This window comes from Semicossyphus pulcher, unplaced genomic scaffold (assembly GCF_022749685.1).
Source record: "Semicossyphus pulcher isolate SPU_LCO1_2020_fin unplaced genomic scaffold, fSemPul1.0.p SCAF_5, whole genome shotgun sequence".
In the NCBI taxonomy this organism is placed as follows: domain Eukaryota; kingdom Metazoa; phylum Chordata; class Actinopteri; order Labriformes; family Labridae; genus Semicossyphus; species Semicossyphus pulcher.
Genome location: NW_027211726.1, coordinates 3,501,379 through 3,513,615, shown reverse-complemented (window position 1 = coordinate 3,513,615; position 12,237 = coordinate 3,501,379). Strand labels below are relative to the sequence as shown.

General features: G+C 42.0%; 1 protein-coding gene across 1 annotated transcript; it reads left to right on the top strand.

Annotated features, from left to right (window-relative positions):
- Positions 1-3,992: 3,992 nt before the first annotated feature.
- On the top strand, positions 3,993-11,525 carry LOC138609047 (vesicle-associated membrane protein 1-like). Its single transcript, XM_069681651.1, has 5 exons — positions 3,993-4,034; positions 5,950-6,070; positions 6,180-6,338; positions 10,450-10,501; positions 10,828-11,525. Coding segments are annotated over exons 1-5 (351 nt in total). The 5' UTR covers positions 3,993-4,032; the 3' UTR covers positions 10,845-11,525.
- The last annotated feature ends 712 nt before the right edge of the window (positions 11,526-12,237 follow it).

Sequence of the window (12,237 nt, the reverse complement as noted above, 5' to 3'; positions counted from 1 at the left end):
ACCTGCCATGTTCACGTCAGAAAACAGCTTCTTTAAAGGAACACTGCGGTTTTCTTCTCTGAGCAAATTTACTTCAAACAATCCCTGAAATGCTTGTTTTCCACGTACGTACGAGTTCACACTTTGTACTGATAGATTTTAGAGCTCAGAGAGGAAACGGACTCAAAGTGTTCCTTTAATGTCAACAAGAAACAAAACAAAGCAACTGCAAGTGTACAATAATAACCAACCATCACTCATCTCATCCAACTGTGTGCTTTAATGGAACTGTTCAGATCTATATTATCAGAATGTAAAAATAAACTGTGGAGACAAAACCGAAATAAATAAGTTAAAGACCTCATGGAGGAGAGATTAGAGCAGTGAAATGAAACAGGAAGTAAAAGCAAGTGTTTGTTTCCCTGAGGTCTTTAACGTGTGCTGAGCTGAATGTTTGATTTACTGAAGCAATATGAAAAGATGCACCGAATAAAGAAATGAAAGAGTCTCTGGTGTTGTGAGTTTGTTCTTTACCGTAAAATCCTTTTACATACTAAGATACCTTTTTATTTTTATAGGAAGTGTTGATTTTACCCCACAACATTTTACTTAGTTCTGATCTTGTGTGAGAACTGTAGGTGAGACATGATGCCTCACTAGTAGTGGTGATGATGAAGTTAAAGTATCGAAACCTCCCTGAGGAATCGTTGATTTCAAGCAGATATTAAACATTAAAATGTAAGAAAACTACATTTATTAAAGCGATGTTTCTTGAGAGTTTAAAAAATAAAAGAAACAGCACTTCTGAGAATTGTAATATTATATACAGAGGGAATTTAACCAAGTCCACTTAGTAACAGTGGGACTTTCACTTTAATCACTCTCAACTCAAAGGCGACTTTACTTCAACATCTTTATATTTTATGCAACTTTAAAGGGATGGTTAAGATCTTTTAAAGTGGGGTTGTGTGAGGTACTTATCAATAGTGAGCGTACTACGTACAGTAGAAGACAGTCAGCACGGCCCCTGTGAGGAGAAGCCGGCCAGAGTTCCTACACAGAAGCTAAGCGAAGCACGGCTGCAGACGGGGTCAGGAGTACCACGTACTTTAACCACTTAAAAGAGTCCTACTTATAAACAAACATTTCAGTGTACGCTGTGTTTTAGTTTTTTGTCATTGCTCTGCAGCAGCACCATCTGCAGCAGTGCTTAGCTTTGCTTCCGTGTAGGAACTTCGACCGGCTTCTCCTAACAGGTAGTAAGTACACTTACTATGATAGGTACCTCATACAGCCCCCCTTCACCAGACTCATGTTGAACATCTGCCTCGACTGGATGGGCCGAAAAATGGGACCGAGGGAGATGCAGGATAGAGACAGGCAGACAGAGCAACAACATATGTTCTTGTTACAAGAAGCTGAAGTAACTATGTAGATTCTGATTATCAAAACATATCACAATGAAAAATCCATCCAGTATCTACACAGCTTATCCTGTTCAGGGTCGGGGGGCTGGAGCCTATCGCAGCTGACATTGTGCAAGGTTACGCCTGGACAGTCAGTCACAGAGCTGAGACACAGCGACAGACAACCTTTAAACGCTCACACCCTACGGCCAATTAAGAGTCACCAATGAACCTAACGAGCATGTCTTTGGACTGCGGGAGGAATGGTAATTGGACTGTACCTATATAGCGCTTTTCTCGTCTTTGCGACCACTCAAAGCTGCTTGTCACATTCACACACACACATTCACACACTGATGGAAGAGGCTGCTACGTAAAGTGCCCAACTGTCAATCAGATATCACATTCATACCCGTTGGATAGCCACCAGGAGCAGTGGAGAGCAGCAGGTGTCTTGCCCAAGGACACTTCGACATGCAGCCTGAAGGAGCTGGGGACCTCCGACCTTCCGATTGAAAGACGACCGACTCTACCACTGAGCCACAGGGAGGAAGCCTGGAAGGAACCCACGCATGCACGGGGAGAACATGCAAACGCTAACCACTGCACCACCGTGCAGCTCACAATGAAAAATAAGCTATAACATATTTTCACAGATATAGAAAACTCCAGTTTTCTCCACTTGAAGCAGTTGAAACGTTAACGTAACGAACACTAAATGCATAAAAAATTGCATTTAATAAATTTGTATTAATCTGAAAAGGCCCATTCTGCATGAGGAGTATATTTGGATGTTAATACTTTAGATTAAATGCAGAAGTCTGACTTACAACAGTATGTCTGCACTGTTTATGTAATAAACAATCAGATGACTTCTTCCAGCACTGGCAGAGATAGAGTATGTATTTGTGCTGGATCCTCTTTAACATGAAACAGACGAGTTTTACTTTTCAAAGCCTTCCAAAGTTACTGAATACTTCTGCTGCTACTACAGATATAAAACACTTCTTCCACACCTGTTTTTAGTCCCCTTAAAGATCAAAACATTAAACTGCAGTTCTGTTGTTTGTTGTGTTTATTGATCACACACTAATGACTTGAATGCATTTCGATTAGTTTCACCTCAGTACTTCCTGCTCCTCTGTAACGATCACACATTAGTCACCTCCTGTTCAGACTGTTTTATCGGCTCAGCAGGACGCGGGGGGTCCGGAGCAGAAAAACAAACAGCTTCACGGAGAATCGATGAAGAGGAACAAACACAGAAACAGCAGCAGAAGAAAAAGCGCTGCTGAGGGGGAACAGCTGTGCTGCTTCAGCGAATTAAACACTGAGCGCTCAGAAACACACAGCTGGTGTTTACAACTAACACTCAGCTGTGGGTTTAAAGGGACAACAAGACAAGACACTCGGAGCTAACTGTTTACATATGAACTACTATATCTTTAATATTTTCAGCCTCAAGTGGACACTCGAGGAACTGCAGTTTTTCACACTGGGTTCTTACATATGCTGTATAAAAAGATGGCCGACATGACCGCTCCCTAAAAGTGAAGCCAAACCCTCTCTATCGCCCCCTGCTGACTGGCTGCAGTATAGCTCATAAAGCCCGCCTCCTCCATGTTAACAGATGGGACATGAGTCAAACTATAAAATCAAAATACACGTCAAATACATTTTTCTCAAACATGGTTTCTGCCATTATAGTTAGTTATCATCATGCTGATTTATGTCCAAGTGTTCATTTTCCTGACACGTTTAATTTTAATTAGTTATTTGATGCTATAAAAAGGGGGCGTGGCCTCATGATTGACAGCTCTCTTGACAAATGGGGCTCCTGCAGCATTCTGTTCCCGAGTAGCAGAGTAGAGGAGGAACGGCGAGAGGAGACGTAAGTAACACTAACACTACAGTCATTGAACTTTCCATAAGCGTGAATATCTGCTTCAGACCGACACAAGAAGCTGTTCTGCTGCAGACTGAGCCCACCTGAGGGCTCCAACACGCCAAGGACACCTGAGGGCTCCAACACGCCAAGGACACAAGGTAAAGGTGTGTGTCGGGTCGAGGAAGGGGCGGGGCGTCAGATTTTAATATCAACACTTCACTTTTAAAGCAACACTAAACTGAACATCTGATGATGATGAGCATAGTGTGGTTGAAAGCTCAGGTGAAATATTACCTCGAGCCACAGAGATGCTGCTGCTGCTGTGTGGACACAGACACTGCTTACCTGAGCAGGTGAACTTTAACCTCTTCACTGTGCATATGAGCATGTGTGGTAGACCTATTCAAAGAAACACTGTTAATATTGGAGGACAAACACTGATTTCCGTAATAAGTTATTACAGCCACTGACTGGGACGGTGTGTACAGCTGTGTGCGCGTGCGTGCGTGTGTGGGGGCGGGGTCAGTGTGACGCAGATGTTTTTTCTTTTATTAATCTGCGCAGCCACTTGTATTGTAGTGTTTTTAGTTTGAAAGAAAAATAAAACAAGAGAAGAAGAAAGACTGAAGTCATCCTTCATTTATATTCAGCTGGGATCTCTCTCTGTTTCTCTCTCACCCTCCCTCACCCACTCTCCTCACCCTCTCTCTCTCTCTCTCTCTCTCGGACTCAGATTATCTCCATCATCCTGCCGCTGAGATGTGAGTACTCCGAGATATTTTATTTATTTTTACTTCTTTATTAAACATAATTTTGATGGTTATCGACCTCCTATCTTAAAATTAACTTTAATTAACAGTCTACGTGCATTAATATACTTAAATATCCAGTTTTAAGTAGTTTCCTGTGTATTAAAACGACATATTCTTTATTTTACTTCACATTTCCTTGATTTAAAGCGCTGGTTTTATTGCTAAAATCATTAGTTTTGCTAAAACGAAACTTGTCAGTTGAATCTGGAAATTTCTGGGCTGCAGCTGCGGGAATATTACAATGAGTCACCGGCTGACTCACCTACAAAACTATCCATCAATACTGTGACCGGCGACTGAGCCTTTTTACACTTTATACCGAGAAATATTCTCTTTATTGTGCATCATAAAGGCCTGCAGTGAGCGTCGAATTACGACTAAAATATGTAAATAAATAAAAAAAACACTAACAAACACTTGAGGAACTTTTTCACGATAACTAAACATTTTATGGAGATTATTTTATTCGATTTATTCCGTCTCGTGGGGGAGGGGCTGAGGTATAATCGCGTGCAGGTTTATCTCCCTCCGTCATGTCCAGCCTCTCCGTCAGCGGACTCTCTGCTGCACTAATCTTTCTCCATTTTGCTCTGTAAAAGCAGCCTGTCTGAGGGAGAGGAGGCAGGCGCGTGAGCCGTGTTAGTGTCGTCAAACCACCTGCTGGTGCAGAGAAAAAAAGGAACAAAAACATTTAATATATTTATAATATTATGATGTTGTTCTGTTAAACTGCTGAGCTGTTTCTGTCTATGATGCTTTGATGTTGTGGATGGAGGCCAAACTTTGATGAGTCATGTTTCTATTATTTGAATTCATGCTGTAGGAGCAGTTTCTGCTTTACTCTGATAAACGGCAGATTTGATTCTAGCCGATAATGGAACAGTTAAAGTAACAAAAGGAAAATGTGAAAATACTCGATTAATAGTAAAAGTCCAGAACTTAAAATACAGAAGTGATCAATATATACTTGAAGTATCAGAGGTCATAAAGTACGCACGATAGTATATCTGTATCTTATCACTAGGTCTGATAGATGCATCAGTAAAATATCTCTATCACGTTGCAGCTGGTAAAAGGTGGAACTAATGTTATCAGTTTTATTCTACAGGGTAACTTAATCTGTAATAATCATTTAGTTATTGATTATTCATAACCTGAATCTGCAAAGAAACATTATGTCAAATATTTATAGAGGAGTAAAAAGTAAATGGAGTAAAGACTTTATAAAGATGAGATACTGAAGAACTTTTTTTAAATGTAACTTTATTTAAGTTGTTGTGCAGCTGTTACAGCACACAGTAGGAGAGTGTGCAACTGTTGCTGGGAGGGGAAACTACAAATAACATGAACAACTACTTCAGGGCTGCACGGTGGTGCAGTGGTTAGCGCTGTCACAGCTAGAAGGTTCCTAGTTCGAACCCTGGTTTGGACGTAGTGTTCCTTTCTGTGTGGCGTTTGTTCTCCCCGTGCATGCGTGGGTTCCCTCCGGGTACTCCGGCTTCCTCCCACCGTCCAAAGACATGCTCGTGGTTCATTGGTGACTCTAAATTGCCCGTAGGTGTGAGCGTGAGCGTGAAAGGTTATCTTGTCTCTAGTGATACAGCTAATGTTTGCTAATATTAAAAATGTTTTCCACCTAGCAACTGTTGCACCATATTTAGCACTAAACATTATCAAGCAGCTGTAACTTATGGCCAAAGTGTTCATAGTTTCCTTTCAGCTGCATGTTTACAGACTAAAGAGTCTCTAAATTTAAAGATGATGGAGTTCATGTGATTTTCTGCATATGAATGTATTTTCTATGATCAACTGTACATCCTTCTGACATCCATTACTTTGGTCCCCTCCCTCTGTGTGTCTGCAGGTCGACTCCCGACGCAGCAGGTAATGCAGGAGCCGCTGACGGAGAGGGGGGCCCTGGGGCTCCGGCCCCGAACCTCACCAGCAACAGACGGCTGCAGCAGACGCAGGCGCAGGTGGACGAGGTGAGGAAACTTTGTCTGTCCGTTAACACATTACCTGGTACCTGATATACAAGCTGGTTCGTTTCCTACCTGTGACAGTGCTCCTGACAGGTGCGTCTCTCTCCGTCAGGTGGTGGACATCATGCGTGTGAACGTGGACAAAGTCCTGGAGAGGGACCAGAAGCTGTCGGAGCTGGACGACCGGGCCGACGCGCTGCAGGCCGGAGCCTCGCAGTTCGAGAGCAGCGCTGCCAAACTCAAGAACAAGTACTGGTGGAAAAACTGCAAGGTGAGCACATGTTTGTGTCGTTTTTATTACCCATCATGCATCAGTCCTACTCAACACTGGGTGAAGACTACATTACTCGCATTTCTTATTCATCTCTGGCTGATATCTGATGCTTGTTTTAGGCCTCGTTGTTCGATTAATACATGAGTTTGACACTTTTCTGCCTGTTTTCACCTACTCAAAGCTCTACTCTGTTTTTCCTAGATCTCTAATGAGTTATTTCGATACTTTGAGAAAAGCTTTGTTATTTCGAGATAACGATGATCATACACAAAAGGTTCTTCTCCCCCTCTTGCTTGAATTGTTTATCAGAGATGAGGAGGTCCACGCCACCGTGCATACTCGGATGCATCTTGACGAGTGAGGCAACTGATTCAAGATGTCAGGAAATTCAAGCTTTTTCACTCTGTTTCTACAAACATGCTGCACACGCAGAGGCCCGAATGACACACACGCACAGACAGGAACCAGTGGACATGCATTAATGGAGAGACGTCAGAGTGAGGGGGCTGCACATGGACATGTGCCCCGAGCAGTCGGGGGATTCGGTGCCTTGCTCAAGGACACCTCGACGGAGGCCGAGAAAGGAAGTGGCACCTCTCCAGCTACCAGCCCCGATTCAGTGCTTGGTCCGCACGGGGACTTGAACTGGCCTCTGGTTCCCAAGCCAGACTGAGCTGCCGTCTACCTCAGGATGTATTTTGACGTATTTGAAGGCACGTCGAAGGCTGTCCCATTTCGAATACCGCCGACAAATGCGTCCTTCTTTTCCCGGGCCACAAAGGATCCTTTGGGTGCATCCTTCATGGCCCAACGTATCCCCAGATTTATTGCGCGCCAGTTCAAACGAGATGGCGGACTCTTAAAGGCCGAGGAATACACTTTAAATGTGAAAGTTTTTGGTTTCAACTCAATCAAATATCTAGCGACACAAATGTTAAAAAGCGAAAGAGCCCTTCAAACAATTTATCTTTAAAAGAATAGATTAAGTTATGATAGCTATGTTAGCTCGCTAGCTATCTGTTGCTAGGCGACAGGAGCCACATTTGATGGTGCAATGGGCGGGAACAGCTGGTGATGCTTACGGGAAATCCTCTGTAGACCCCGAATTCAGACACGCCTTGTTTGTCTTCAGGTTAATTCAAAGACAGGAAGGACGCTTCACTGCTCGTCTCCTCGCCTCCTTCCTGTAACTCCACTTATGAATGAGTTTAAAGTCGTTTTCTGGTGATAATATCGTTAAATTCTGCTTAAATGTTTTGTTTGAGGCGAAACACTGAGAGCAACTTAAAATTAATGTGAGAAACGGACTCAATAAAAACAGAAAAGCTTCAGAAAGTTCTGTCACTGTTCTTAAAAACTGTAAGATCTCAGTTTTACATCAGTACTAAAGATTTTTTACACCTACAGATTTATATTTATACAGTTTAATTATTAAAGCATTTGATTGATTCAGCTTCCACCTACATCAGAGGTGAACCAGCAGATTTTGTCTCTGGACTCTGAATCAGCTCATCCGTTTAACAAACATTCTGCGAGCCGAATCACTCTCTGTCAGGCTGAACCAAAATCTAGTCCCATTCATTGTTTGACGCTGGGCTCCTTCTTCTCTGGTGGCACATAAGAAAGTTAACTTCAGTCCAGGTTTAAGTTCAAGGCAGACGCCGATACCTTCTAATTAGTGCATTTAATCAACATATAAATGAAATACTACATTTTCACTGACGTCTTCTTCGACAGCCTGGAATTATATTAAAGCGCAGAGCAAGACGGATTATTTGTCTGATATTTGCATTAAAGAAAACCTGGAAAAGAAACACCACAAACATGGCCGAGTTACGTGACTGAGTTAGCGGAGGCGACGCCCTACGTATGCATGACTTAAACCCTAAATGTAATTTATGATTTTCTCTATGAAGAGAAAAATAAGCTATAGAGTCCAAAACTGTTTTTAACATGGGGCTCTATGGGTACTGACTCGCTGGAGACAGCCTCAAGTGGACACAAGAGGAACTGCAGTTTTTTTTTTGCACTTATTGGTTGGCTTCATTTTTGAGCTCCAGCATTTCCTACCTGGGTTTTAGTCGCACTCCTTGGACATGTCTTGAACACATTAGGGACATTTAAGGATTGTGATACAGTTATCACTCTGGCCTGGTTTAAAACTCAGAGAGCCCACACATGATGCCAAGTAATGATAGATTGAACAGTTTTGTTCCTGTAGTGTGCAGAGCAGCGATATGACCCAAACAGTACAGCACACACTCACAGACTCATTCACCAGCAGCCAGAGTCCGACTCTCACAGCTGGAAATCTCACTAAATCTCTCGCGGTCAAACGAGACTTTAGAGGAAACAAACACGGACGACAGCATGAAAGTAAAAAAGCGAAACCTGTGGATGAAGTGGTGGAGACAGTGTGAACATCGCCTGTACGTTTTTGTCGCCATGGCGGCGGTTGTTGTGCTTCCTCCTTCAGTCAGCTTGCTTCCTGATTGACCATCACATCGTGCTACGTGACGATCCACAGAGTGCGTGCTCGGCCGTCCTCAGGGTTCCCCCCCACACAACAGGATATGAGATCGTAAATATTGAACAGTTTGCAGCCACTAGGTTCTTCGGAGCAGATCGGGGGAAGTAAAATCACTCTGAACATCCGTCACACCACGGGAACATCTGGAGAGATCATCTTTAGAACCATCAGGACTTTGCTTACTTTTGTCTGAAGGAGGGAATCAGGCCCAAGATTGTCTTGATTATCTTGTAGTGTGAACCCTGCCTTAAAGTATTTACATTCTAAAGAAGTAGAAGTCCCTCAACATGCAAAGGAACCATCATTCTTCATATTGTCCCTGTACTACAGCTGTGGTTGTACATCCATCGGCAGCCATCTTTGTTCCTCCTTCACCTCATCACTCAGTCCCCGATCATCCATGTATCAACCCGCCCTCGATGGAGACAATCCATTTTTATTTTAGCATCAGATCGTCCAGATCCCGCCTCTGATAGACAGGCAAGTTGGGATCGTCCAATCAGAAGCTGCGGGGAGGATTACTTCAGAGGAGACGACAGCGACCAGGAAGTGAGAGAGGGAGAGAAATCCCAATCTGGATTACAGAGTCGGTCAGGGATTAGAGAGCCAGCTGTGATTTGTGATGCAACTCCTCCCACTCCCATACACACAAACACACACACGTTAGTACTTCTAGACTTGTGAGGACCCTAATTGCGCTCCGTAGCTTCTAATATTACCCTCTACAACACCACAGTCCCGTTCTTTGTGTCAGTATTTGGGGGAATCTGACGACTTTATGAGGAATTAAAATCAGCTGCCCCAAATCCTTTTTAGAGCAACCGTTGTGGATTAGTCCGCCACTAAAAATATCCCCATCGTTTGGTATAAAGTGTGCTGCTGTGTTTTTAAAACCTGAAACTGTTTGAGGGATTTGTTGAGTCAGAACTATAGAATAACTTTAATCCTTTATATCATTTAGTTATTTTTACACACAATCTCACAATCAATCCACTAACATCTGGTTTCTCTCTCTCTCTGTCCCTCACACACACACACACACACACACACACCAAGCCTGTACCAATCTCTCTCTCTCTCTCTTTTTATCCTGTTGTTCCTGTTAATCTCTCTCGCCCTCCCCCCACCATCAGAGGTGATGTGATTTCCTGTCTGTCAGCCGCTCTGACTCTCATGTCATCATGTGGATTTATTTGTGGTGTGTTTGGGTTCAGAGACACACACACACACACACACACACACACACACACACACACACACACACACACACACACACACACACACACACACACACACACACACACACAAAGACTCTAAATGCAATGACTCACACTACTTTATACTGATTAATATTTTACAAACAACATATTTTAGAACAGCAAAAACATTATGCTGCTTTAGTTAAACAATCCAACTATATATTCTTCACATTCAAATGCTGCTTGTGTGATACAACATTAGTGTTGTTGGTCTGATAATATCTCATACTGTATATACACCTGATCTTTGCACCTGTACGGATTTCTATCTTGTATTTTAATCTATCTAAATAAAGTTTTGCATTTGTTCTTCTTGCAGATGATGATCATGATGGCAATTATAGGTGTGATATGTGTGGGAGTCATCTTCTGTAAGTAATCAATCATTACACATACACACTTTCTACACACTCAGACATGTTTCACTTTATGAAGAAAATACGTCGACAAATACCGACTGACCGAAGAGGCCAAAGCAAATAACTAACAATGTTTCACATGCTTGAAAAAAAGAATCTTGCTCGTCTCAAAGTTGTTAAAGTTCAGGAGCTTCTGATCACATCACATGACCTTCATCAGGAAGTTTTCCCAGTTTGTCTAAGGATTGGACATGTCCAAATTCTGACTTTAGTTTATTTAAAAATAACAGTTAACATTGTTTTTAAATGTTACTTTCATCTCCTCTCTCCCTCCTCAGTGTATTTCTTCTACTGAGCTGCTCTTCAGGGACGACACGAGTCGCAGGACGAGTCTGCATCAACCCCATCGAGCCAAATCCAGCCTCTCCTCCTCCTCCCAAACCTCCCTGCATACTTGCTTGTGTTTTTTTCTGTCACTGAACAGTATTTTAAACCTGGGTTGATGGCTCCCTGCTCCGATTCCTCCCGTCCTGCTGTAATGTACTTGTACAGTCATCATCAGGAAAGCTGCCCCCTGGCTGTCAGTGTTGGTACTGCTATGGATGTATTTCACTTCCTGGAGAAATAGAAACTACAGTATATATTTTTTTCTTGATTGTCCAGCCTCAGTTTGAGTTTTTGTGATGCAGCAGCCGTCCTGTTTTTATTTTATCGTCTTGTGAACACACCTGACTCGTACTTTGTGAACTCCAGCTTTGGTTTGAATGTTTCTTTTTCCTGAACTCGCCTGAATGTGACTCCTCTGTATAAAAACATTTATGAGTGTGTGTGGGTTACCTACCATGACATTGTATATAATAAAAGCTTGATTATTTAAAACAGTAAGGATAAATAATGAGATTTAAAGATCAGTGTGGGCGAAGTTGAGCATTTCAGTCCTTCTGGACATTTAAGGAAAAGAGCAGATTTACATTTGACATTTAAAGACTCCAAGCAGCGTATTCTGGTTAACGCCTGAGTTATTAAATAAAGTCATGTTTGCAACAGAAAAGTAGTGTTTGTGCTCTTTGTTTTAGTACTTTTATTCTCAGTTTCTCTTAATATTTAATAAACAAGAATAATCTCTATCTGTCCTGATCAGATGGAATTGCAGTCTTGATAAAAGAGACAGCCAGGAGGGCGTTCAAGGATGTTTTTGTCTTCAGGCAGCAGAGAAGCTTTAACCGCTGAAAAAAACATAAGGTAACAACCCGCTCACTATACATGATACCTTATTTATTACATGCTACCTACTTACCAAATCAATAATAATTGATTTGGAAATGATTTTATTAATTTAAAAATAGTCTGTTACACTCACAGTGAGAGCTGCGTCCAGTTAACGGTTGTGTGCGGTTAACTCTGTAGTAGCTGTCTTAAAACTCATATTAAAATGAGCTAAGCTAGCTGCTATTACTCACATTAAATTGAGCTAAGCTAGCTGTTATTACTCATTAAAATGAGCTAAGCTAGCTGTTATTACTCACATTAAAATGAGCTAAGCTAGCTGTTATTACTCACATTAAATTGAGCTAAGCTAGCTGTTATCACTCATATTAAAATGAGCTAAGCTAGCTGTTATTACTCATGTTAAAATGAGCTAAGCTAGCTGTTATTACTCACATTAAATTGAGCTAAGCTAGCTGTTATTACTCACATTAAATTGAGCTAAGCTAGCTGTTATTACTCATTAAAATGAGCTAAGGTAG